Source organism: Mus musculus, chromosome 12 (assembly GCF_000001635.26).
Source record: "Mus musculus strain C57BL/6J chromosome 12, GRCm38.p6 C57BL/6J".
NCBI lineage: Eukaryota > Metazoa > Chordata > Mammalia > Rodentia > Muridae > Mus > Mus musculus.
In genome coordinates, this window is record NC_000078.6 from 76,796,353 (window position 1) to 76,824,023 (window position 27,671).

At 49.9% G+C, this 27,671-nt stretch overlaps 1 protein-coding gene and 1 long non-coding RNA gene across 6 annotated transcripts; one reads left to right on the top strand and one right to left on the bottom strand.

The window, feature by feature from the left end:
- Positions 1-1,607: 1,607 nt before the first annotated feature.
- Positions 1,608-26,407, bottom strand: Rab15 (RAB15, member RAS oncogene family). Of its 5 annotated transcripts, none has more exons than XR_381469.4 (7): positions 25,842-26,407; positions 8,091-8,151; positions 7,216-7,276; positions 6,716-6,793; positions 5,540-5,629; positions 4,214-4,298; positions 1,608-4,049 (listed from the first exon to the last, which is right to left on the bottom strand). XR_381469.4 is itself a non-coding variant. In NM_134050.5 (7 exons), the coding sequence occupies exons 1-7, from the start codon at positions 25,963-25,965 to the stop codon at positions 3,891-3,893; spliced, it is 639 nt and encodes a 212-aa protein (NP_598811.3). In that variant the 5' UTR covers positions 25,966-26,172; the 3' UTR covers positions 1,608-3,890. The 5 variants fall into 5 exon arrangements, 4 of the variants coding, with proteins under 4 accessions (NP_598811.3, NP_001334336.1, NP_001334335.1 ...); NM_134050.5 differs by having other exon boundaries at positions 4,214-4,279; positions 25,842-26,172; NM_001347407.1 differs by lacking the exon at positions 25,842-26,407 and adding an exon at positions 22,624-22,744 and having other exon boundaries at positions 4,214-4,279.
- Gm34988 lies at positions 21,965-25,548 on the top strand. Its single transcript, XR_381699.2, has 2 exons — positions 21,965-22,057; positions 22,241-25,548. It is a non-coding gene; the product is annotated as a predicted gene, 34988 (long non-coding RNA).
- Positions 26,408-27,671: the final 1,264 nt, after the last annotated feature.

A 27,671-nucleotide genomic window follows, 5' to 3' on the forward strand; every position in this document is an offset into this window, starting at 1 on the left:
GACCATAATGCCACTCCACGGTCCAAGCATGAGCTAACTGAATCAGGAACTTTTCAGAAACCCTTGATTTCCCCCATCAGTAAAACTAACCATTGGGTTTATCCTGGCTATTTTAATAAGGCAAATGTTTTCCTATCCAGTGAGAGCTGTCTCCTAGAAGAGAGTCAGCAAGAGTGGCACCCAGCCTTCCGGATCTGATTTGTTGGGAGACAAAGAAACTACTTCCCGGGAGTGCCTTCACTTCTGCTGCATAGCTTGTTTAAGGGTGTGGAGCTCATTGTCTGACAGCTCCCTAAGAACAAGTTTCCATTATCCAAGTGGGAATGGAGTCTTTCGATGCCATAAATGGTGGCAAGAACTTAATTCTTCTGAGGGCATGACAGAATCCCTAGGCACAGCCAGTGACTATTGCTACCAAGCTACAGAGTCAGAGGGACTTGGCAATGGTGTAAATAAGAACTTGATAGTAACCTGCCAGGTTCCTCCGCCCTCTAGAGCTTCCTCCAGCACCCGGGGCTTCCAGAGAGAAGGATGCTTTTCTTTGCTGCCTCTTTGTAAGCCCTCTTCAGGCAAGTCCTGAGTCTGGAGTGGCTTCATACTTCTTCAAGAAGACCTAGAGCCCTCACGGGTCTCCTGGAGGCTCACTTCTTACTGCTGAGTAAAACCATTAAGATATTCCTAAAATATCTGTCTGCAGGTGTACACATTGCCTCCACTTTCCAGAGGCTTAAGACTTTGGGTACGCACTAACAAAGCTTGCTTTCCCTGTGGCTTTCTGCAGCAGAGTGCTTGTCCTTAGTCATAGTAGGTGGGCGGATCTCGGTTCTGACTGTAAAAGAATTGCTTATAGAGAACTTTCTAGATAGATATTCCAAAGCTTTACTATCTCTACTCTGGGTTCTAGGAAGTCCAGGGCACTGACTTTTATTTATAACTCTGCTATTTCCTTGGAACTCTTGGGTGAAGTCTTTAAAGCTCTCTGAGAATCTGCTTCCTTATCTGTTGGACTCATAAAGATAACCACTCCTTCCCGCACAGCAAGTGTTCAGAATCAGGCAAGTGCTCGGATTTAGGACTGCCACTTCCTTGCTGTTTCACTCCTTCCCTCATCCTCCTGCCCACCTCGGCTGTCTCCAGCATCTCCATACTGCCAACACCTCACCTTCCTAGGTTCCAATCCAACCTAGGCTCCCATGGGCTATCTCATGGGATGGGCTATCTGGAATACAGAGAACGCCCGTGCTTGCTCTGTTCCAGTGAATCTGAAACAATCCTTCCTAATGCCTCCAGGAAGGACTTTTCTGATCTAGCTATAACACATGGCCAGCCACCATCTTGGATTTAAAGATCCCCATGTTGCCCACCTTTCTCCTAGTCCTCCCCTTGCTCCTGTGAGCTCACAGGTGGGCAGTGGGGGTGGGGGGTGGGTTGCTTTGGGCTCTTCTGCAGATGTCACTAAGGAAGACAGATAAAGCTCACCAGGTCCCTTGTCATTCTGGGCTTTAGGATTCTAGGACCTCTTCTCTCAGTTTCACTGTCTCCCATGTCACCATCAATGTCCTGATAATACTTTGTCCCTCACAGAGATTCATACAGACCCACACACCTATGGTTTGAAATATTCTTTATTTTGTAAACATTTGTGTTTAAAATAGATGAACCCTGCTCACAATTCATATAATGGACCCAAGACACAGTACACAAAGGTCACCCATCACAGGGAGATAGTGGGACTCAGGTGGTGTACCAGGGTGAGTTGATCTCAGGTCATGGGCAGACAGGCCAGGAAAGCCTGCTGAACAGTCAAGGCCAATGACACAGCCCAAGCCACATCCCAGACTGGCAGTTAGGGTGAGGCAAACTCCAGAACAGAGCAAGCACAGGTGTTCTTCATAGCCCAGCCTCCTTCTGTTGCTATACTTCAGGGTGACCACGGTACAGAGTCACAGCCCCGAATTCCCTCCCAGAATCCTCAAGGTAATAAAAAAAATCAAGTCCTTTCTTAAGAGGCTGGGACAAGACAGTGACACTTGGGACAGCCTGTGCCCTGTAGAAGCTCCCCTCAGGTCCCTGGCTGAAGGCAGGTCTGCTACCGAAGGCTTACTACTACCCAGGAGTCAGTCCCCAAGGAAGCCACCTCAGCCAGTCATGGTCCAGTCTTCACAACACTGTTTCTCTTTAGCGAACAATGGACTATTGTTCCCGGCTCCTTTTCCCTCCACCAGTAAATCCTGAGCTGTTCTCTTCTGCCTGCTTCCTTGTTTGCTAAGTCAGGGAGAAATCCCCATTGATTTCACCCCCATCTCCCTTTTTAGAGGACTAAAGAGGTGTGGGGCTCTCTGTCATCACAGCTGTGCCCTGGATTTGAAAGGACCTTGGTCCTTGAATGCTCGGTCAGTGCCTAGTTCTTCCTCTGCTTTGGCTCCAGCCCCAGGCTTGAAGTGCATCTTGGGACTCTTCTCTTACCTGAGCTCCTCCCACCTTGGGAATGTAAGGATGAACCCTACCAGGGTTGGCTTTGTTTGTTTGTTTGTTTGTTTGTTTTTCAGGGGCCTCCTTCAAGCTACTCTTGAACCACAGGGTTAAAGAAACTTCCTGAGCATAGAACTCTGGAGGAGGGTGTCTCTTTCCCTCCCTTGGTAGCCACACAGCAGTTGGCAAAGCCGACTTAGAAATAAGGGAACCAGGGGGAGGGAGTCCTGGAAGGCAGAACAGCACCAAGTATTTCCATCATACCCACCCTTCTCTTCCCTTGTCTTAAGGCCTGTTGTCCAGACTCTGGGGAAACCCTAACTCCCTAAGGCTGGGTTCAGTGAAAGAGGAGTGGTTGATTACTTGTCACCTCTGATGCCCTGTAGTCGCCACAGCACTCGCTGTTCTGCGAAGCTCCCTCTGCTCTTGCTCTAACCCTGGTTCTAGGAGCCCGCCCTTCGCATCCGCTCTTGCCTCTATCTGGAGTTCACAGCTGACTATACAGTATCTGACCCCAGGGCTCCCCTTGCCCTTTGGTGTCCTCAGACCTCGATCCCCATCTTTAAATTTGTGAATCCAGGTGAGGAGAGAGGCATGGGAGGTAGAGAACAGAGGTGACTTAATCCCTGCCACCCCATCGTTTCTTTCGTTTTCCTTCTCTGCTGTGCCTGCCTCTGGACTCAGTTCCTCACAGAGGCACAGAGGCAGCCAGGCAAGGCCAGAACGTCAGCAGAAGGCAAAGGCAGAAGAGGCCAGTCCAGGCTTGAGGGCCACCTAGTAGTGTTTCCTTCCTACCTCAGTGCTCTACCTTCCCAGGCCACTGGGGAGGCAGCCCACGGCACAAGGAGGAAGAAGCACCCTTAGCCTTCAGCCCACCCCGGAGCAGGGTGAACAGTCCTCCCTGGGGCAGAGCCTGGGTCCATTCCCTTAGGCAGAATCAGGAAGGAAAAAAGGAAGGAACTGCAGTAGCAGCGCTTGGCAGGACACACAGACAAGGGAGGAGAGACTGGGATGATAGGGGATGCGAATTACAAGGGAGGGGAGGGAGTGGAGAAAGAGAAGAAAGAAGAGAAAAAGCAGAGAGCCCACGAGATGCACTAAGGAATCTTGAAGTGGCCTTGACTCCAGCCTTGACCGTCGTCCCAGGAGCCTGGGGTGGTCGCAGCACATTCTGGGGTCACAGGAGGCCTGCGGCTGGGAAACAGGCTGAAAGGTCACCACTCCAGAATTAGAGGGGCTGGGGGCAGAGGCTGCTCAGAGACCACAGCAGAGCTGCTCGCAGGGCCAGGCAGGGGAGTAGCAGCTACTGGTTTTCAACAGGATTGTCAAATGAAAGGACGGTGGTGGGCAAAGCCCAGACTCCCTGCCTCCACGGGCCTCCTGAGGGAAGGGGGCTGGGGGGACTCCACTCAGAACCCTCAGCACCAGCAGGTCTTTGAAGAGTTTGCTGGGCCCTCAGGTTTGCCTTCGTCCTCCTCCAGCTCGGCCAGTGCGAGCTCGTTGCTGGCACGTGTTCGGAGACCATCCAGCTCTTTCCTGTGGGCCTGCAGCACCAGCTCCGTCAGACGAGTGAAGGACTGGGAAGCCAAGGAACACACGTTAGGCTAGCCTATCCACCCCTGCTTCTGGAGACCCTGCAAGTGCCCACTCGGGAGGGGTCGCCCGTCTTATCTTGGCTCCTTTCTGTTGCTTCTTCCCATCATCCCACCAGAGACAGAGGAGAAGTCCCCGGCGTTCTCACCTCTTTAATATTAAGGTTGGTGCAGGCACTTGTTTCGTAGAAGTCCATGCCGTACTCCTTAGCCAGCTGCAAGACAAGGGCATTTCTGAAAGAGAGTCAGTGAGGGAGGGGAGGCCCGTGCCTCCTAGTGTGTGCTTCTGCCATTGGACACCCTGAGCAGACTGCACGGAATGCCTCACTTCTCAGGAAACTGTGGGCTTTTTAGGACATAGGCTGGCAGAGAATGGGACAAGATATCCCACCAATACGCCCATTTCATCCAAGTCTACACACACACACACACACACACACACAGAGAGAGAGAGAGGCATGTGTGCACCCATTTCATCCAAGTCCACACAGACACAGACACACAGACACACAGGCACGCCGCACACACGCACGCACGCACACACACACACACACACACACACACAGAGAGAGACACACACACATACCACTATATCAGGACAGAAAGACAACAACATGCGGCCTATAAATGAGGAAAATGGACTGTGAGTATAACAGAGCCAGTCTAAGTGCCATGCTGTCACTCAAGAGCCGTAAAAGCTGGAACAAGTTACTATTAATTCTCTCCAAAGCCCAGCTCCATCCTTTGTTAAAGGAGAATGATGGTGTCTGCATGCAGGGTTGCAGGATGACTACACAGGGTCACACCGCTAAGAGCACTTACCACCGTGCCTCGTGTATAGAGATCGCTCAATAAAAACCGTTACTCTTGTAGGGTATGTCTCTATTTTCACATGTTAATGACCTTGTGTGTTTTTTATGCACCCCAAAAATCAATTTTATTTTAAGGACTAATGGAATGCTATTGACTGCAGAGGGAGAGGAAGACTCCTGAGGTGTTCAGGGTTAAGAGGATGGCTCTTGCCTCAGGGTATCACCCTTTCTGCTGTGTGGGAGCTTGGTCTCCCTGCATGTGTGGGACGCTTAGACCCTCTCTGCCCCCTGGCTTGGCTACCGGGGGACCCTTCATTCCCACACTTTCCAGGCGTGTGGAGTCAGGGTGTAGAAGGGACGGAGTGGGAGACGGTCCCCTGACCACAAAAGGTCCGTTGTGCACAGATGCTGTTAAAAATGTCAGCAGCTCCTTCCTCATTGTCACAGAGGAGGTCTTCTGAGCACAGCAGCACCACCCTGTTTAGGGCGCTGCGCACCTTGCCTGAGAGCGCTTACTTTCCCCCATGAGCACCCCTGAGGACCAGAAAGCAAGCTTTCTCTCTCACTCCCCAGCCTTGCATTGTGCGTGCACTCTTGGGTCCCTACTCTCAGCACAGGCCCTGCTAGTGCCATAGAAACCCTGAAGGGTGGGACTTCACCTACCTGCTGCCCCTGCTCTCTCCCCACCTGCCGTTTCTGCTCTTCATCAGCCTTATTCCCAATTAGGATCTTCTGGACTCCTTCTGGAGCGTACTAGGGACAAACAGAGGTGAGCCTAATTGAGGGCCCTTCTTCATTTCCAGATCCCAGATCGGCTCCACCGGCCTCCACCACCGCGTTCAAGACCGCGAGACAGAACAGGCTCCCATTGTACAGGAGCCCCTATCTCCTTTATCTGCAGTTTTGTTTTCCACAATTTCAATTACCACCAGTCAGCCTTGATCTAAAAAATATTAAGTGCAATATTCCAGAAACAAACAATTCATAAGTAACCTTTATTGTAGCACGGTGCAATCTTGCTATTATTGTTGTTGTTTTTTTTTTTTACCATGTCTAATTTATATATTTTTGTCACAGGTATTCAAGAATAGGGAAAACCAACTGGGCAGTGGTAGCGCACACCTTTTATCCCAGTGCTTGGGAGGCAGAAGCAGGCGGATTTCTGAGTTTGAGGCCAGCCTGGTCTACAGAGTGAGTTCCAGGACAGCCAGGGCTACACAGAGACACCTTGTCTTAAAAACAAAACAAAACAAAACAAAAAAAAAAAGACTGGGGAAACCCATCGTATGAAGGGCTTGGTACTGAGTGCTCAGCTTCCATTGTGAGTCATGGGGACCACAATACCATGGCTGACCCCCTGAGTGTCACAGGGACATCTTAGGGTAGAAGATACCACAACAGAAGCCTCTTTGGGCTGAAGGAATGGTGTCTGAACTACACTGGGCTTCATTTAGCCTTTATTTGACAGATAAGGGCTTGGGGACCCAAGGAGTCAACATGGCTTTGCCAAGGATGCACCAGGTGCACAAGCAGATCTAGAAGCCCAGACTTGCAATTCCACCTGGCCCCAAGGGTTTGGGAAGGGAGCTGCCCATGAGGTAGTCCTGGGACTAACGCCTCTCCAGGAAAGACACGGCTACAAAGCCTTGCGGGGTATACCGAATACGGGTATGGAAGTGTTGGCTTTTCCAGCCCAACTTGCCCAAAGGTCTCTATGTCAAGTCAGAAAAGGCAAGATTGTTTGACAGACCCTTAGAGCTTGCTTTTGTCCCATGGCCCTTGTTTTCTTTTTCCCTAAGCACCCTTCCTCCATCCCATCAGAGAGGCGGCGTCTCCTACCTCATCCACGTCACTGACCCACTTCATGATATGCTGATAGGAGCGCTCACTGCTAATGTCGTAGACTAAAAATATTCCCTGAGAAAGAGAGGGGGAGAGAGACACACAGATGGGAGACATACATAGAAGAAGGTACAGTCATGTAGACTGGTGTCCTTGTATGTCCGGCCCACCCCCTTCTCCCGGCCTACAGTGAGGATGCCTCAGCCATGCTTGCTTTCCCTCAGCTGCTCCCAGCTAGGAGGGCAGTGCCTGATTTGACCAGGCTCTGTGGCATGAGGTAGAGGAGGCAGAGCAGAGGCTGTGTGTGAGAGTGAAGAAGGTACGCTAAGCGGTCTGTGAATGGTTGCAGAACAAACGACTAGTGGGAAAGAACGAGGCTCCCCAGCAGGCAATCTGAGGACTCCAACTCAGAGGTCAGTGACTCAGGCATCTCGAACACCCAGTGCTGAAAGTGTGAGTAGCAGTCTCCCGGGTCTGACCCTGAAGTGGTGGCTCACCTGGGCTCGCCGATAGTACTGCTTTGTGATAGTCTGGTACCTCTCCTGCCCTGCTGTGTCCCTGCAAGAAAAAGCCAGTCTCTCAGAGAAGAGGCCATAGGGATAGAAGATGAGAAGCAGGAGCTAGGGAGTCTCTGTACCCTAAGAGGAAATACTGCAGAGTTTCAGGGTGAACACTTAGTAGTGCTCTAATCCCCAAGAGTATCCAAACACACCCTAATCTTCCAGGGGAGGCCTGGTCCTTGGCATCGGCACGGGCAGGGCCCCAGGCACTCTTCTTAGGACCTACAACCTGACAGAGCTTTAGACAGCTCTCCAGAACTCAGCCACTGTGGCCGTGATTGAGCAGATGGGAGGATCTGTCACACACCCAGTGACCAGGACATCTCGAAAGGCAATTTCCCACAGTATTCTAGGATTGGGAGGTGTCTCCATATTAAGTGAGTGGTAAGGGCTTCCAAGACCTTTAGGCCAGAGAGACACAGAGACACAGCAGCCCCTGGTGACCAATAGTGGAAATTGCACCATGTGGTTAGTACTGAGGCAATCTCAAAAACCAGTCCCAAGCTAAACCAGAGAGTGGTACTCTCAGCCTCCCTGTCTTAAGCGCAGTGGTACAGAGTACCACTAATTCTGAGATGAGCCCACAACGCTATTCTACCAATTCCTCCGACTTCCCTCCCTTTAGTGAGCTCTCCTCACTCCCATGGTTTGTTGAGATTAAGGTTCACAGAACAGATGGGGGTGTCTGATCTCGCTCTTCATAGAGGTACCCAGTTATCTCGGATGGAGCACAGGTTTACAAATGACAGGGGTACTCAGGGGCAGCTCAGAGCCCTCCCTCCATTACCCTCCTCCTCCTTGGCTCGACTCACCAAATCTGTATTCTCACTTTGATGCCGTCTACTTCGATAGTCTTCATCTTAAAGTCAACACCTGGAGAAAGCAAGCAAGTCAGGAAGGGCTCCCTCAAAGAAGGCTGGGACACTCAAAAAGCATGGAAGGGACTCCGCTTTGGTCAAATGTGACAAAGAGGTGACCAGAAGCAAGCTCCTTCACTAACATTTAAACTCTAAACAGATCCTAAAGAGGCACTTAGAGCTTTGGATGGGGAGTGTCCATTTCACTTCCCAAGCTTCCATTTCCTTGACAGTAAAAAGTGGGAACAGTCAAAACAGCCAAGGCGGTGGTGGCGCACGCCTTTAATCCCAGCACTGGGGAGGCAAAGGCGGGCAGATTTTTGAGTTCGAGGCCAGCCTGGTCTACAGAGTGAGTTCCAGGACAGCCAGAGCTACAGAGAGAGGGAAGAAAAAGTGGGAACATTACAAATTCTGATCTGGTTGCTAAGAAGCCCCTGAGAGAGACAGTGCTGGCCTGCACACTCTGCTGCAGCTATCACTGACTGAGTGCAGTGCCAGGCATGCAGCAGGTGCACCAAGACCATCAACTGATAGGGAAAGCAGGAAGGTACAGAAAACCCAGAGTTCTCTGCTTCCTCTGTCCTAGGCCCTGAAGCCCTAAACTGCCAGTCCTACCAGAACCAAGAACCCAGAGGAGAAACATTTGAGGAAATCTACAACAAGGGAAGTGAGCGCCATCTGGCAGGGTCAGGAGAGATGCCTGAATCACCATGCCTTTCCCAGCCCCAACTGTGCCCAGGCACTGTGCCCAGGGATTCAAGAGCTACTCACAGGGCATCACAATCCACGGTCTTGAGCTGGGGAACATGGGAAAGGTACTGTGTGCTATCCATCAGCAGCTGAACATCCAGTCCAGAAGGTCCCAAGGATGCCAGCGTTCCCAACCCCGTCGGCATTCTCCCTCCACATCTGGGCTTTGCCAAGCAGGAAAGCATGGTCTCTTATCTCTCCTGTCCCCAGGTTTCCACCAAAAGAGACATTAAAGTCAGCCTCTCCCCTCCCACCACCAAGAACAATCATCTTTTAATCAGAAGGGACAAGAAGCTTCGGAATGGAAGACCCAAACTAAATCAAGCCGGTCAGGCATGAATCATGCCTGCCTGAGCTGATTCATATCTACGCGGCTGTACTTTTCCAAATGGCATTCTTCGCTGTGTCAAGAGAAAGGATGATGAAGAGGAAGAGGATGAAAGGAGAGGGACACCTGGCCCTGGTGGGAGGCAGCAGCCTACTTCCTCCCTCCTTGGACAAATAGTTACAAGGAATTGGCTTCTCCTCAGAACTTGATATAGGAGGCAAGCAAGAATCAAGACATTCTTGTTTCAAAGACTGGTACCTTCGTCCAAGAAGGAAGAGGGAATTCCCCATATAATAAACCTAGCTCACACTCATAGCCTGGTCAGGAGTGCTCCTTGTTCAAAGTATTCATAGGAGAGTTTTATTGCCTCAACCCCTGAACATCCGTGAAATTTTCCACTGTGCCCTGCACAGGTCTCAGTCTCAAGGTGGACACAGCAGCAGAGACACATGGTCCCTCCCCTTACAGGGGACAGTAGGAAGGAAGGGCTCAGATGCAAATAACCTGCCTGAGGTTAGCACAGTGTGGATCAGAGTTTCAAACAAGGGCTTGCTTAATGCTGGAATGCATGCCCCCACCCCTGTACCGATTGGGGTGGGGGGAATGAGTGTGTGAGGGGAGAGTTGTTTGTTAGCATGTTAACCCCTCATGGAAGTGGTTAATATTATCAACTGAACAGGAATCTGGAATCACAAGCTTTTTGGACTGAGAGGGAGTCTCTAGATTGTATCAACTGAGGTGGGAAGATTCACCCTAAATGTGTGGGGGGTGCTATTTCAAGATATGGGGGTCCTAAGCTGAGTAAAAGCGAGAAGGCAAGCAGGGCTGGAGCATTTAGTTCCTCCTGTTTCCTTCCTCACTGCAGATGCAATGTGATAGCTCCCTCAAGCTTCTGCCATGGCCCTCAGACTGTGGGCTAAAGTAAACTCCACCTTCCTTAAGTCACTTTAGTCTGACATTTTATCACACGGACCAAAATAAATAAATAAATAAATAAATAAATAAATAAACCAAAAGAGAAGTCTTCACTGTTTGTTTTCCTGTGGGTCCTGTGCTGAGAGGAGGAGCTGCCAATCCTCAGGAGACCTTCCCCGTGAGAGGATGCTGTTAGAAGGGGTAGAAGGGATAAGCAGATGTGGAAGTCACAGACTCCATTGATGCTGGAGTCAATCATTCCTGTTTGGTCTTCCCTCACTTGGACCTGCATGGACAGGAGTCAAGACTGGCCAATTCTGAGATTCCAGCAACCTCCACTTTTACAGGCTATACTGCAATCTAGCCACTCCAAGTTTGTTTTAACATGTCTTAGGAGAGCAGGGCCAAATGGAGTGAGCAGGGCTGACCGGAGTCAACTGGACTGGAGCGAGTGAGGCAGTCTCAATTCCCCACTAATAATGGCTCACAACCATCTGTACAGCTACAGTGTACTCATATACATAAAATAAATAAATAAATCTTTAAAAATAGTCTGAGGAATAAAGGCCTTCCTCTTAGCTTATTCATATTTATTAATGTATGAAGGAAGGAATGGGCTTTATCTTCTGAAGGATTGCCCCCATCTTTTTCTTTAAACATAAAAGCTGTAATCGCCCAAGGATATCCATGTTCTCCTCCTCTATGTCCCCTCCTCCCCTGAGCTTTCCATTCTATCCATCCTACCAATGGGACCCTGGTCAGCAGTACCATGTGCTGACCCAAGACCTTGCTCTATGCTTCATGGCTGTTGGGTTTGTTTTTGTTTGTTTGTTTGTTTGTTTGTTTGTTTTCTGTTGCAAGACACAATCAAAATACTAGCCTGATCGAGTCCGCTGTAGACTCAAGCTGTCCCCACCTCAGGCTATTGGCTGCTCAGCAAGCTAATCATTCAAATGTGTTCACCTGTCACAGTTTCACAGGACTGTCCCTTAGCCCCTGTGTGCCCTCTCCTCAAGCCAGCCAGCAACAGAGTGAGTTTCCACAGCATCTCCTCTCAGGCCCACTACCTCTCTTTCTTCCTCACAGAAGAGTCTTCTCCCCTACTGGAATCCGTCTCCCAGCAGTCCTCCCTGCTGCTCATCCTAACCCGAAGCGCTCCTCCCTGTTGCCGCTTTTGCCTCTCCTAGGAAAGAGAGAGAGTCTCCATCTACCTCCACCCCAGGGTTTGCTCACGCCTTGCCTCTCTAAGGCAGAATTAAGATGCACACAGATTCAGATTCAGGAGGTGTGAACTCAAGCCTGAGGAGTTATATCTTGCTTCGGGGTCCGTGGATCGGACCTCAGTCCGTGAGTTCTCAGGACAATAGTTTCCAAAGGGCATCCCCAGACTTGCAGCCTTATAGCATCATCTCAGACTTAGAAAGGCGAGTGCCTGAATCCTACTTCAGCCTTGGAGACTCAGAACCCCAGCGATGCAGGGCCAGCAGACTGTTTCAACAAGCTCCCAGGAGAGTCCCACATATCTTAAGTTTGCCAGCCACGTGGTGCAAAAGCTTTGCACCTGAACTGTCAAGACAGGCGGCGTGGGCAGTCTCTTTCAGAGTGTACTTTGCAAAACCTTGGCTAAATTTAGAATTACCCGGGAGGATTTTTTTTTCTTTTTTTCTTTTCATTTTAAGGCAGCCACCTTAAAACATAAATAATAAAAATTAAGGAAAAGAAAGAAAAAGGAATCTAGCTGCCTTAACTTGCCTAAATCCACTAAGTCATACTTTGAGTAAGACTCAGAAACTGTACTTTAACAGACTGTGTAAAGCAGTGGTCCTCAGCCTCTCTAATGCTACAATCCTATAATACAGTTCCTCGTGTTGTGGTGACCTCCAACCATAAAATTATTTTCATTGCTACCTCATAATTATAATTTTGCTATTATGAATTTAATGTAAATATCTGTGTCTTCTGGTGGTCTTAGGTGACCCCTTTGAAAGGCCCACAGGCTGAGAACCACTGGTGCAGACTATGGCAGGAAGTTAGCAAGACTGAGAATAGAATGTAGGGAAGAGACATTGGTTAGCCCTGGAATCGGAAGGACCTGAGTTTGAATTGGGCCCTTAATATATGACTACAGGCAAATCTTAATTTCTTTGCCAGTTTTCATTTTCTTACCTGTAGAAGGAGAGTACCACTTGCCTTCACTGTGGATAATTAAATAGCAAGTGTACAACACCTAACTAACTACCTGTAGTTTCTATTCCTACCACGGTGGTTTAAATGAGAATGTTCCTCAGAGGCTCGGGTGTCTGCTGAATGCTTGGTTCCCAGTCGGTGGCTCTGTTTGGGTAGCTTTAGGATGTGTGGCCTTAGCCGGGCAGTGGTAGCATGCCTTTTTTTTTTTTTTTTTTTTTCCATTTTTTATTAGGTATTTAACTCATTTACATTTCCAATGCTATACCAAAAGTCCCCCATATCCACCCACCCCCACTCCCCTGCCCACCCACTCCCCCTTTTTGGCCCTGGTGTTCCCCTGTACTGGGGCATATAAAGTTTGCAAGTCCAATGGGCCTCTCTTTCCAGTGATGGCCGACTAGGCCATCTTTTGATATATATGCAGCTAGAGTCAAGAGCTCCGGGGTACTGGTTAGTTCATAATGTTGTTCCACCTATAGGGTTGCAGATCCCTTTAGCTCCTTGGCTACTTTCTCTAGCTCCTCCATTGGGAGCCCTATGATCCATCCACTAGCTGACTGTGAGCATCCACTTCTGTGTTTGCTAGGCCCCGGTAGCATGCCTTTAATCCCAGCACTTGGGAGGCAGAGACAGGCGGATTTCTGAGTTCCAGGCCAGCCTGGTCACAGAGTGAGTTCCAGGACAGCCAAGGGATATACAGAGAAACCCTGTCTAAAAAAAAAAAAAAAGTGTGGCTTTGTTGAAGGAAATGTGTCAATTGCTGTAGGCTTTGAGGTTTCAAGACCTGGAGCTGTTACCAATGAGCTCTCTCTCTCTCTCTCTCTCTCTCTCTCCTTCCTGCTTGGAGTTCAAGATGTGAGAGCCCTTAGCTTCTGCTCCAGCCACTGTTTGTCTGCTTCTTACCATGAGGAACGCTCATCCCCCTGGAAACAAAAGCTAAACAAACCCTTCCTCCTCTAAGTTGCATTGGTCCTGGTGTTTTATCACAGCAATACAACAGTCACTGACACGCCTGCCTTCTGTCCACTGACTAAGGCTCCTGAGAGCTCTGGGACTGTAAAACCCGAGGACCCAATACAAAACAGATTTCACCATCAAGACCCTTGCCGCCCTGCTATCCCTGGAAGGTTAGGAACAGCATGCGGGAGCTTTGCGATGCAAACTCTCAGTAATGCGTGCTGAACCTCCGGCCAATCTCCAGGCAGAACCACACCCAAGGCTAATAATAATAATAATAATAATAATAATAATAATAATATGCCTCTTAGCTATAGAATCCCCGTGAAGCTCATAGGCGTGGATACTGTTATTGCAAGGCACGTAGAAACCAGTTTATTCATGTGCCCATATCCTATTGCTGAGTCAGAACTGGAAAAACCAGTCTCTTAAGATGTACAGGGATGCTCTTAACTCAGCCAGTGGCTTCCAACCCTCTGAGGCAGAGGAATGATCAGGTGGGGGTCTCTTCCGACCCAGTGCCCAAAGCCCAGCAACCTGCTGTATCCAGCATGGAGCCAGTCCCCTTTGTGGCTAAAACTACAGAGCCAAATCCTCTGCTCAAGGAATTAGGTTTGGGTGCAGTGTGTTCTTTGTGGATAGGTAGCTCAGTGGTTGGCCTAGCCAACATGAGCAAAGAGGGTTAGCTAACTAACTTCAGACCAACTCCCTCCAAACCAGCATTGCGGCACACGCGTGTAGTCCCAGCTCCTTAGGAAGCTGAGGCAAGAAACGAACAGAAGCCAGTCAGCTTCCTCCAGATGAAGTGAAAGGCTTATCTGGGTCCTATCAGGAGAAACAAGGGCAAAAGGATGCTAGAAAGGACCAGAGGCATGCATAGCGAACATGCTGGCTGGAGCCAGGGATGCTGCTGCTATACCACGGTATTGGAGTCAGTTTAGACCAGGCTCTCCAAGTTCAGCCTCCGGGTATCTGCACAGCCACGATACTTGGCTTAGTGATACCCAAAAGTGTCTTAGGACTTCCAAAGGAGTCTCGGCCTATGACTGTCCACTGCTGCCACACTGGTTGGCAATACTCCAACCATGGGTTTGGAAGAGGTGTGTTGAAAACAAAGTTCCCTGTCTTTACTGCCTCTTACTCTTGTCTCCAAGCCCCAACTAGAAATAAAGCTGCTAAGGGCCAGAGGACAAAATATGTGTTTAAGGCTTTTGTTATTAACCACTTTTTTTTTTTTTTTTTTGCAAGTCTTGCCTTTGTGTAAGCACAGTACTCGGAATAAAGCGCTGTCCCCAGAGAGCATAGCAAAGGTCAGGTATGCACCTGTGACTTAAGAACACAGAGACATGCTCTCTGCCATCTGAACCCCTCACAGCCACTGACACCTTAGGTAAGTGCCAACACCGGGTACTGGGTGCCTGTGAATGGTGCTGCCTTCTCCACGTAGCTGTGCGCCAGGGAACCTTGGGCCTCTTCTCTTCCTGCTGGCTTCTGGCTGTGTGGCCTGTACCCCCTGAAGCATCAGTCTCCCAAGCACTGTCCAGAGACTGCCAGGACTGAGTCCAGCTCTAGTACCTGCCTCAGTGACTGGAGATGGTCAAGACTCTTCTCTGGGCATTGACATCTGGGGTGGCATAAGGACAGGGCCAGAGACAAAACCTGGTGCTTACTTGGTTCCAAAAATATCCTAAAGGCTTGCCAGCTCTCTTCTTTCGCAGTGAAGGTGAAGGCTATGGAAAGAAAGCAACAGGACTTGTCTGGGACTCTTCCTGCCCACTGCTGAAGGTGACAAGGACAGCCCTCAGAATGCACACAGGGACTACATTAAGAACACCATGGGCCGGGTGGTGGTGGCACACACCTTTAATCCTAGCACTTGGGAGGCAGAGGCAGGCGGATCCCTGGCTACAAAGTGAGTTCCAGGTCAGCCAGGGCTACACAGAGAAACTGTCTCGAAAAACAAAAACAAAAACAAAAAAGAACACCATGGGTGAAGCAGGCCTTTAGTCCCAGGGAGGCAGAGGTAGGTGGATCTCTGTGATTTTGAGGCCAGCCTGGTCTACAAAGTGAGTTCCAGGACAGTCAGGGCTAAACAAAGAAACTCTGTCTCAACAAAACAAAACAAAGCAAAGCAAAGCAAAGCAAAGCAAAGCAAAGCAAAGCAAAGCAAAGCAAAGCAAAGCAAAGCAAAGCAAAGCAAAGCAAAGCAAAGCAAAACGCTTGGGAGGTGGTTTAATCCCAGCACTTGGGAGGCAGAGGCAGGAGGATTTCTGAGTTCGAGGTCAGTCTGGTCTACAAAGTGAGTTCCAGGCCAGCCAGGGCTATACAGAGAAACCCTGTCTTGAAAAACAAAAACAAAACAAAACAAAACAAAACCAACAACAAAAACAAAAAAAAATTCCAAAACAAAAATAAAGCAACAACAACAACAAAAAAGTAGGTGGTCAGAATTCTCTTCCCAATTCTGCCTTTAGCACTAGTCACTTGCATGGTCATGGGCGTGCTGGCTAATCTCTTTAGGTTTCCAGTTCCGCACCTGTTCAGTGGCGGAGGGCAACCCCAATGTCAGAAGATTCTTGTGACGAGCAGGAGAAAATGTATAAAAACCCTAACAAAATCTGGCACATTGCTTTATGAAATGCTAGCTGAAGACCTAATCAATCTCCCCTAGAGAAGAAAAGTGGAGACTGTCCTGGGTGGTCAGTTTTGTTTGTTTGTTTGTTTCTCAGTTTGACACAACCTAGAGTCACCTGGGTAGAAGGAACCTCAGTTGAAGATTTGCCTTGTTTATAGACATACTTGTGAGCATATCTATAAAAGACTGTCTTGATTGGTGATAGATACATCACCAATATATAGGAGGGCCCAGCCCACTGTGGGCAATACCATCCCTAGGCAAGTGAGCCTGGAGTGTATGAGAAAGCTAACTGGGCATGAATCTTACCAGCCAGTAAGCAAGATTCTTCCATGATTTCTGTTTCAGTCCCTGCTTGAGTTCTTGCCCTGAATTCCCTCAGTGATTGATTGTGACCAGGGAGTGTAAGCCAAGCAAACCCTTTCCTCCCCCAGACTGCTTTTGGTGAGAGTGTTTTATCACAGTAACCGAAGGCAAACCAGAACATGAACCGAGAGCGACAGCTTGGGCCATGGAAAGAACCCTAGGAAGTAGAGAGTGATTCCTGTTGGGGAGAAAGAGAGCAGAGCAGAGCTCTAGACCAAGCAAAAAGCAAAGTCTACCAACCCTGGAACCCACAGGGTCTTCGGAGTACGACAAACCTAAGCTGTCCCTGTGGGTATCAGCAGCTGCCTCCCTCTAGCCAGCACCTCAGGGGTTAAGACCAGGTTCCAGCTTGCCAGTCCACCAACTTGAGTGCCACATGCTTAAGTGGAAACAGGGCTGTCTCTGGATGCCAAATGTTATCACCGTGATCAGCCATCGCCCAAAGGACCAGCATCATGACCTGAGCCTTTTCATTAGCAATGAGACGCCACATAAGGAACAGCTGAAACCCAAGGCAGACACCCAATCTCTGGGGCCATGCTGGCTCCAGTTACCAAGCATCAGTCCCATGAAAGCTCTCATTCTTCACCCTGGCACGAAACTGGCACGTAATGGGCATGTGCAGTTCTTATGAGTTATAGCTGGAGGGCACTTCTAAGCAGATCTCCCTGGTCGACACTGAAACAGGCTTTAGGTAGAGGCGGACTCTGTGGGGAGATGACTGGCTGACTCCAAAACTCCCTCCCAGATGGGCAGTGGTGATGCACACCTTTAATCCCAGCACTTAGGCAGAGGTAGGCAGCTCTCTGAGTTTGAGGCCAGACTGGTCTATAGGATGAATTGCAGGACAGCCAGGACTACACAGAGAAACTCTGTCTCAAACAAAACAAAACAAAACAAAACAAAACAAAACAAAACAAAACAAAACAAAACAAAACAAAACTCCCAAACCTCCCACTCTGCAAATAACTCCTCAGGAGACTAACAATGCCACCCCCATAAGTGAGGAGCACGTGAGATCGAGAGAGGATTCGAGACAAAGGCACACCGTCCTTCCAGGAAAAGGAAGAGAACCTTGTGTCCTGCCTGTCACTTGCTTCCTTCTGCTTTCTGTCTGGTGACTCTTACCTCACTCTTCCCTGGAGCGCACGCTGACTGACTTTCTCCTCTGTGGAATGGCAGACCGTCCCTCACTCTGGCTTTGTTCTGAGGAAAAGGTACACAGACCTCAAGACCATTAGTCACCATCACACGGCCTTGCTCTGCAAGTGTCAGGAAGCAGAGACGTAAGACGGTACCCTAGTCTAGACAGAATCCTGATCCTCTAACTTACTCCAGGATGTGTTTTAACCTCCAGAGTACTAGGCTCAAAGACTCTGTCTCCCATGTCTACCCACTGGGAATTCTGGAAATCTCACAAGGATACTCTAGCTGTTCTTTGAAGCTCAAACACATGCACACACTATGTGTCCTCTAACACACCCCATCATAATTGTTTCATTTTTATTACATATTCATTTTGTATGCCTGTATACATATGCACACCAATGTGTGTCGTGGCACACAAACATGAGGGTGTAAGTGTGTGTGTGTGTGTGTGTGTGTGTGTGTGTGTGTGTGTGTGTACGTGTGTGTGTGTGTTTGGAGGACACCTCCAAGAAGTCCTTTTCCTCCATTGACCATATGTTCCCAGGGACTGAACTTGGCAGCAGGCACCTATACCCACTGAGCTGTCTCACCTGCCATTTAAAAAAATGTTTTTTAAGTTAGAAATTAGAAATAGGTGGGAGACCATGATAATAATTGGAGGCCTTTCCTTTCCCTTGGAAGCTAAAAGACTCAGTCTTTGGGAAGCTAGGCATTTGGGAGCTATTCTCAGGTAGTGGAGTAGGTCTCCCTGTCCAGCACTTACCCTCATGAGACCATAAGGATTTTGAGGTCCCAATGCTTGAGTCTAAGAAACATCTTACTCCAGGGCTTCTTGGCTATTGACTTGGTCTAGCAAGGTTACTCTGGCAGCCTGACTGATAAGCACCCTGGGAACCTTGGCTAATAAGCAACATTTGACTTTACTCTGAAATACCAACCTATCATCCTTGTATGTCCCAGAGACCTCCACTCACATGCCCATCACAGGAGTCACTGCCTCCTTCCCTGCTATGTCTGATTTCTTCTACGCAGTGCATCAGAGCTAAAGAGCTAGATGCTACTGGAAACAGTTCACCCCTTGCAGAAATCTTCCTCCCCTTCTCTCACAGCCCTATATGTGCCTGACATACTGAGTTTCTCATTGTCTTATGAGTCCCCAAAACCCAATCCTACCCCTTGACTGTCCTAGGGAACCGTGGAAGTCCTCTAGGGAAGGGCACGCATTCCTTTGTTCAAATAAACCGCTTGCTCATAAATGCTTACTGTGTCTTGGACTAAGCGAGGCTCTCTGAAACAAGCGGCGAACACAGCCTGTGCTCTGAGAGCCCTCATTCTAGCAGAGCAGACCGACACTGAGAAAAGAAAACAACACACCATTTCAGAGAGGGTCAGGAAGCCAGAGCAGGAGAGAGGGAGAAGGCACTAAAAGTTCAGAGAAGAGCTCTCAAGGTAGGTGGTACCTGGGTTGAGGTCTCAGTGTCAAGGGCATACAGCAGAGAGTGCTAAAGGATCAGGGCTCCAGGCAAAGGAAGCAACAAGCGTCTGCCAACAAGCATCTAGCTAGTAGAGGCTAGCATTATCTTGCATGTGATATTAGCTCTTACAAAGTGAGAAAATGTGCAAGACCCTCACATCTTATTGAGACTCTCACATATGCATGCAGGCACAAGCACACACACACACACACACACACACACACACACACACACACACACACACAAAGACTGACTATCTTAGACTCTGACCCTAACAAATCCAACTGTAGCGGAAAGGGCAGGGCCTCTACACGCAGCCAGGAAGGGCTATGGTGTGTCCCTGCTGGTCCCAACAAGCTGAGAGATAGCCTCCACATGCTTTCTCTCCTGCACCTTTCCTTGACCCCTGTCCTGTGAGGAACTGACTTAGCTTTCAAGATCCTACTCAAATGTCACTTCTGTGACGCCTTATCAACCTGCTCAGGAGGGACTCCTCAATCTGTGAGTTCAAAGCACGGGGGCATGCCACCCCTGTTCCATGGTGATATTCTGGTTATTTGGGAGCCTGTCTCCCAATGACCCTTGGAACTCTTGGAAGGCAAAGCAACATTTTATTCGTTTCATCTTCTCTTTGTCTGGCAGAAGGACAGATCATTAAATAATATACAATGAAGTTAAATACATGCAAGAAAAAAATTAATGAGAAAGTGAGTAAGTGAGTGAGTGAGTGAGTGAGTGAGTGAATGAATGAATGAATGAATGAACGCAGTATAAGCCAGGAAAAAAGAGCAATGAAGAGACTTTTCTAATCAAGGGAGAGCAGTCAGAGATTAGTCCACGTTCAAAGCCAACTGCTGGCCCTCTCCCTAGGTCATGGCGCCCCATCCCAGCATTCTCAGTAAATCCACATCAAGCCAGTAATAAAAGTGTAGCATTCATATCATCGTGCTGACCCTCATCTGGCATCCTTAGTTCTGCATCCCAGGTTCCCTTCAGGGGGTGTGCAGGGGTAGCAGAACCCTCGTTGGGCAGGAAAGGTGTCTATTCTCTGCTCTTTGGCTTGCAGGATAGAGGTTCCTTTTGGCAGTCTTTGAAGAGATTTCCAGGATGGATGGAAGAAGTGAAAGGGGACAGTTGAAGCGCGGGTCGCCTGCTCGGAGATGGCAGCCACTAAGTTGTCCTGAGTATTTTTTGAGTTAGGGTGGGTGATTAGCTCCTTCCTCCCCAGCAGAAGGAATTAAAGGTGGAGGAAGCCCTGGACCCTCTTTCACTAAAGTTCACCAGCTAAGCAGAGGAACCAAGGAGAAGCCAGGTGCCTGTTCAGACAAGTAACAGTTTTACAAGGGAAAAGGCCCAAGGATTAGATTACAAAAGTAGCCGCACTGAGAAAAGCTGGCAATCAGGACAGAAGGGTAATGGCCAAATATCGACTTTCACGTTATAAACCTCATTTCCAAATTGTCTGTGCAGGGGGGGAGCAGGAGGAGGAGGAGGAGGAGGAGGAGGAGGAGGAGGAAGAGAAAGGACCAGCGAGTGCAGGGAGGCAGGAGAGAAACCAGGGATGCTCAAAGCCAGCAGATCTGTGAGTATGGTGCAAACCAGACGTGCAGATGAGCAAGACCTGCAGGTTTCAGCTGTTCCCTTCCAGGGATGGCATCCTTGGGGTAAGGGTGGGAGGCTGGAGCTGTGCCTCTGTCAAAAGGAGGAAGGAACTCGATGGAGAAATAGATGACTGAGAGAGAGTGACAACTGGGAGGGGCCCCAGCCACCTTCACCCTCCTGGGCTACCCAACTCTGTTGTACCTCCTAACTAACACTCATCCTTCAAGGACACTGCCAGCACCAGAGCTGGGAGACGTGAAACAGAGGTTAAAACAAAACAAACAAACAAACAAACCCCCCCAAACTGGTCCCAGGTCTGTGGCACGTCAAACAGCTCTCTGATTTCTCCCCATTCATTTAGCACTGGATCCCTGGCCCTAGCTTAATGCCTGACACACACTGGCTTCATGTTGTTCAATAAACGGTGCCCAGATGGGGCCAGGGAGGTAGCTCAGTTGGTAAAGTACATGCCACACAAGCATGCGGACCTGGATCTCTAACATCCAGGCAAAAGGTCAGGCGAGGCAGGAATCCCAGAGCTGACAGGTGGGGATGGGGGGTGGGGGAGTAGGGCTGAGCCAAACAGCTCCCTCCCTGAGTTCTCTGGCTAGCAAGCCTAGCTGAATTGGTGAGCCCAGGCCCCAGTGAGAGAGTGTTGTCTCAAAAACCAAGGTGGGCAGCTCTGAGGATTGACATCCAAGGTTGACCTTTGGCCTGCATGGGTACCAGTATGTACATCCCACCCCAAAAAAACCAGCATCCAAATGATGAGTCTTCAAGTGATGGACAGGATGACATCATAGCACATCACTGGCCATTTACTCATCGCCATATCATTCTCATGAGCTAAGAATAGTAAGAGTGACAGCAGCTACAGTTTTATGGCGGACTCTCCCAAGTGCATTGGATCTATTAACCTCAATAATCTTCCTAGCAACCATTAAGAAAGGCTCTGTCGCTGTCTTTTATTTGGAACTGGAGAGCTAAGCACAGAGATCAAATGGGTGTTTGAAGGATTCAGGGATGGAATGTGCAGGTCATTGTCTGGGCTCCTTCCATTCTGTCCAGGGCCTTTTATCTTCCTTTCCTCTCTGCGAGGCCTGGAGGAACAGAGTAGGGGGAGATGGGTCTCAGGCTGGCCTAGATCGGCAAAAGTCTGATGAAGCCACGCAGCATAGAGACTGGGCCCTAAGTCTCACTGTGTCTCGCATTGAATTTGTATCCAGCTCCTCTGTCTAGAAACCTGCAAAAACTCTGGAGTCACAGTACCCAAACAATTGCCCAATGTCTGCCGGATCACTTAGATCCAAGGCTCAGATCAAGCACTCCTGGTTCTTCCTTCTCTCTGACTCCCCTCTCCCCGCCCCAAGTCACCACAAACCTGCTTTAGGCAGTCAGATCCAGTTCCAGTTAAACTTCTTAAGGCAAGAGAAAACAGTCACAGCCTAAGCTGTAGCAGCCAGACCAGTCTAGCCAGAAAGAGGCCACACAGCCCCTCCCCACTCTGAAGAAAAGCAGCCTGAGGGAGGCTTGTCAAACAGAAGGCCCGGAGAACCAGGTGAGCCTACTTATGGAGGACCAAGGATGGGCGGGCAGAAACCAACCCCTGGGAAACCCCCTCAAGCTAGCATTACACCATAAAGGCCACCATAAAGAAGATACCTGATCACAAATATCCACAGAAGTCTCCTGTCTGCCTGACCAGACAGCACTGGTCACATGATACTCTCTCCTTTTTCAGAAGTGCGGGGCCTGATGGTTTGAGTCATTTCCCATGTCAAGAGTGGAAGCCAAATCACGAAGGTGACCGTGCAGGCAGCTTCTCGGTCCCAGAGGAATGGAAAGGAGCTGAGTGGGATTCTTCCTGACACCAATAGTAGCACACCCTGGATGGTCCTTCAAAGTCTTCACCTCCTTCCCTGGCTAATATCTTTTATACCTCACTTTTTAAAAACAGTGCCTTTCTCCTATTGCTAGGCTCAAGCCACAGCCAGGGCCATGATGGTCTTTGCTACCTGGGCCTTACATTAACTATCTCCCAAGAGGTAAGATGAAACCTGGCTTGCACTACCACCCATAAAAACTAAAAGGCACATGACTAAGCCTCACCCTCAAATTACTTACAGTTTAGGAGACAGCGCCAAACCGAGGAATGTTCTCTGTCCTAAAATCTTCCTTCTGCTGCAACCAGACTGCCCAGCGTCCCGTGGGCTCCCACTCACTTCTCACCTCTGTTCTCTGTGCTCTCCTTGTTCCATCTGCTCCCTTCCACTGTGGGAACCCACCCACGGGCAACCCACACGGCAGCGCCCAGCTTCAGCCTCCCCTGCCTGCTGGAATCCACAGGGACCGCTCTCCCTTTCCCCATTAGCAGCATCACCTCTCATAGGCTGCCTCGGGCACATATAGTACTATGAGACCTTTACTGGGAGCAGTGGTGAGGCTATAGTCAATCCTTTCTATCTAAACGGTGCTTTACCAAGCACTTGCAGACACGTTATCTCGTCCTGGCAATAACTCTTTATTGCCCGTGTCTTGCTTCAATGAGATGAGAGACTTCTGTGGGCAGGAAAGGGTGCATTTAATGTCACTAGAATGCCTAGCATGGTCCTTCTTGGGACTACTCCATTACATTAACAGATAAGCTAGTCATATCAGGAAACTACAGGAACATTAAGGCTCTGGCCATTCCACTCCCCACCAGCCCTCACCTGGCAGCCCAGCTGTATGGAGAGCAGAGTGAGTACCAGTGGTGCCAGCTTCAGGGTTGACAGGTGGCGAGGACATGAGTGCCTCAGTCTCCCTGGCTGGCTCTTTCATCGAATGTTTGGGTTCTTACGTAGAATAGACAGTCAATTATAAAAGAAGCAGCCAAAGGCGACATCAGTATGAGCCCAGACTCTGAACTCTTGCCTTGGCAGTAATTAGCAAATGGCCTCGTTTTCTCCATTCATAAGAAAGCAAAACAAATGAGGAAAGATGTCTAAATGGATGTCTGACATGGACTCTCCCAAGCACACACATCTTCTTAATGGATAAATTATGAATCAGCCCCCGTTTCCCTGGCTTTCTGATTTGTCTCCTGGCTGCCCCTTCCTTGGGAAACTTTCCAAATCACAGAAGGAAAGCCTCTCAGGACCATCCAGCTTTTTCCCTTCTATTGCAGTTAATGTTGGAAAACACGGCCAAGCCAAGACGGGGAGAACCTCAGGGCCTCCGTAAGCTTTAAATAAGAAAGCACTTAAGAAACTCAGTTGGGGGCAGATTTGAAGGGCTTCCGTGGACTTTGTAACCATGAGGAATCAGCGGACTGGTATGGAAAGGGGTGTATGTGGCCACCTTCTGATGCAGAGAACAAACTTCAGGGCTAGGTTTTAGCCTCATATGCCAAAACTGAGATGGGCGTATATAGAAGCAGACCACGCAACTCTTCACCACAGCCTCTGACACAGTGAGCTCCAGAGGATTTCCAGGGAAGTCCCTGTGCTCTGTCTAGCATTCTACCAGCTGGAAAGAAGATGGCAGGAAGACGAAGAGGGTTAGTGTGGGGTGACGGATAGTTCTCTTTCAAGGGAAGTACAGCCTCTGCAGGGTCATTTGTTATTTCAGAAACAGATGTTCCTTCCCTCATTCTTTCTATGGAAGAGGGGAAAGGCATACATCTCCTGGGGAGGCTGACTCCTCACACAGTAGGCAGGAGTCCTGAGATCTTCCCAAGTCATGGGGACCAGTAAACCCCTCAAAGGACTTGTACTCGTGACTCCAGGGTGCAGACTACTGTTCTTCAGGCAAAACCCAGGCACATAGCATCTCCCCGCCCCCATACCCCTTGACTCACTGCAGATAGCGCAACAGCTGCTGGCCTCAGACCCTTGTCAAGAATCATCAGGACAAGTTTCCCTAGTAATAGCCTGTTGCCCTTTGTTCCAAGCCTGCAAACTCTCTCATATCCCATATGGCTCCTCGGCCCCTCCCTGCTCACTCCCATGGCTTTCCCCAACACCTGTCTCATCTCTAAGAGCTCTAGAGAGGCAGGCAGCCCTCTCTCAGGCAAGGCTCAGTATCTGCCCCCTTCTAATCCCTCCACAATGGTTCTTATTCAAACAGTGGCCCAACCCTAGCTCCTGGGGTCTCTTAGAAGCTGGCCTTAGCGTTCCAGAGAAATATAGACAAGTTTTGTTCTGGCTCTGACTTGAGGAGGGGAAAGCACACAAGGAGACCTTACGAGCGCAATGAGAGGGACCTCCAGCACTCAGTCAGCGTCACATACATGTCAAGGCCATGCCTGCCTCAACTACAAGGCTCTGTTTCTCCAGACTGCAACTACCCTCACCTTCTCTCTTGGCAAGGAGTGTGTGTTGGGGGAGGAGTGTGAAGGGAGAAGAAGAAAGCCTTAAGAGGAAGCTCTCAAGGAGAGCTGGAGTCCTCCCCGAAGGCAGCAGGGCCTTCTAGGAGAGGATTCCTACTGGATGACCAGGTTGTCAGCAGGTTGTTTCTGTCAGGAGCCACGAGAAGGATCCTCCACAGCTGACCAAGTGTGGTACCCTGGTGTCAGATATGGGTGGAATCCCCTCAAGGCAGACGTCCTGGAAGAGAGGACCTTGCCTTGCCCATGAAGGAGAGACCACTGAGTCACTCTCAGAGTGGCCCTCAATGGCCTTGCCAGGGTACCAACCAGGCCTTTGTCCGGGTCTCATGTAGGGCCTGCCTACTTGCTGACCCTCTGCTCTGCATGGACATTTCCGATTTTCCCACCGTCCTTCAAACAGTCTCTGCCCACCCGTATCTTCCTTCTTGCACTGTGGTATCCCTGTCCTCCAGGCGTCCCACCTTGTGACTTTCCCTTCACTACTGAGTCTGCCTCTGTCCACTCCTATCCTGGCTCCACACCGACTCACCCTAAAACTAAGGGTACCTCAGTGACTTACTGCCTGGTCCTCATTTTGATTCCGTTCTCCTCCCTTCATTTGGAGCTGTGGGTATATCACTTCACTGGCTGTGAATCTCGCTGCCCTGTCTCAGGGCACTCTGGCCTACACCCGCCTGTTTTCTCATCTTGGATCTTGGATCGGAAGGCTCCCCTGCCAGAAGGCAGAACTCCCATCTTTAGACCATGACTGTAGGCAGCATATACCCCTCACCTGTAGGAACCCAGTCTCAGGGCCCCAGTGTGTGTGTGGGGGGGGGAGGAACCTCACACCCCTAGGTGTATGCACTCCCTATCCCTGGCCTCCCGCGCCACCGCCTCTACCTTAAGGGGCGCACAATCCCTTCCGGGCTGGGGATAAAGAAGCAACCACCGGGAGGGGAGAATAGGGCGCCCCTGGGCCACCGCCCCTTACCGATGGTGGAGATATGCGAGGAGTGGAACTCGTTGTCGGTGAAGCGGCACAGCAGGCATGTCTTGCCAACCCCGGAGTCCCCGATCAGCAGTAGCCGGAACAGCACATCGTACTGTTTCGCCATGGCAGGGACTCAAGGGGGCCCGAGGGCTGCGGGCGGCTGCGGGCTCAGCCCCGCTCAGCCTCTGCCATCGCGGCTGGAGCCAGCCCCAGGACGCCGCGGTGGCGAGAAGGAAGCGGCCCGGCCCCCGCGCTGGCCTCGCCCGCTCGCTCGCTGGCTCGCTGGCGCGGGGAAGCGCGGCTGCGGCGGGAGCGCGTCGCGGGGAAGCTCGCGCTGGCGGGAGGTGGGAGGGGACAGCTGCGGCTGCCGCCCCTGCCCGGCCCTCCGCCCGTCCCCTGCACCGCCGCTGCAGCGGGAGCGGGGGAGGGGAGCGTCGGGGTCCCCGCGGCCGCCCGGGGCGGGATCCCAGCTCTGCTCTCAAGCCCTGGGGTGCCCGGACCCGGGCAGGGTTCGGAAGGGATACGTCTGCATCTTTCCGCCGACGATCTGAGAGGCGGAGTTGGAATGAGCGCCCACCCAGCCCAGATCCCCAACCTTGACTTCCCGGTCCCATCTCTTCTCCTCGATCAAAGCCTGATCTTGATCACTCCACCCTACCTAGGTTGCCCCTTCAGCGGCCTGGCCCAGCTTATGAGTGGCAGGTCCACCTGGGCTCACCCCTAGTTGGAAGGCCTTCATCAGGGTCTGGATTGGACCGCCCTTCCCTTCACCAACACTCCGGTGTGTTGCGGAATTAACTGTCATTGCCATTTGGCCGCCCCACAACAGTGACTTATGTCATGCCCTCCCACCTCTTAAACCGGGAAAACACCCGCTGACCCATTCATTGTTCAGTTCTTCAGAGTAGACAGATAAATTATCATTAAAAATGAAATCCAAGTTGCAAAATTATTTGGAGGAGGTTCCTGTAAAGTTTTCTTTGGGTCTAGATTGCTAGGGTAGGTTCTCGGATTACCAAATATTTATTTCTGTATACAAATGGTACCCAAGAATGAATTGTCCTCTCTAGAGACCCAGTTTACTGCTGCCAAATGTGTTAGCACCAGAGAGGAAAATCAATCCTCTCTGGGGTTCAGAAAATTGCCTGCTCTTGAGAACTAGTATTAGGGGAGAGCAAGTCTAGTCTACTGGGTCTTTAAAAAGCAACGACTGTGTGAGTGTGTGGGAGTGCATGTGCACGTGTGTGTTCAAGCTAAATATTAGATGGAAAATGAATTTGTCAGTAGGAGAAATGGATCAAGGAAAATGATAAGCCTATTTATTGTCTTGAAATGAACTACATTTCAAGCAATGTGCCTAAATGAAGGGAAACCCCTAAACATGTTTGCTACTTTTATTTAAGGAACAGATCCTAGACTGGCCATTAAGATTCCCAGGTGTGAGACTGCTCAGAGGTTGGGAACAAGGGCTGCTCTTCCAGAGGTTCAGTTCTCAGTACAGTACCCATACAGCAGCTTAACTTGAGTTCTAGGGGTTCCGACATCTGCTTCTAGTCTCTGCAGGTGCCAGGCATGCATGCGATGCACAGATAGGCATGTATAAATGTGATAATTAATATATATGTGTATACACACACACACACACACACACACACAGAGGTGCATTTCTCTGCATTTGGTTTTTGCTGGGTTTCAAAGGCATGATGGGGGCTCTTGGGTGAGACACATGAGTTCTTCCAGGTACCGTGCTCAACAGCTGTGAAATCTTGCCTCTCACTTTCCTCATCAAAATAAGGGTACTTAGGGTAACGATCTTCTTATGGGATTGTA

What these genes read in the sequence shown, in the direction of transcription:
- Rab15 (NM_134050.5), bottom strand. Translation starts at nt 25,965, where the DNA reads ATGGCGAAACAGTACGATGTGCTGTTCCGGCTACTGCTGATCGGGGAC. An exon ending in AGTACTATCGGCGAGCCCAG is followed by an intron (nt 6,794 to 7,215) that starts GTGAGCCACCAC and finishes TCTCTTTCTCAG; the next exon opens with GGAATATTTTTAGTCTACGA. An exon ending in CCAACCTTAATATTAAAGAG is followed by an intron (nt 4,050 to 4,213) that starts GTGAGAACGCCG and finishes TTGGCTTCCCAG; the next exon opens with TCCTTCACTCGTCTGACGGA.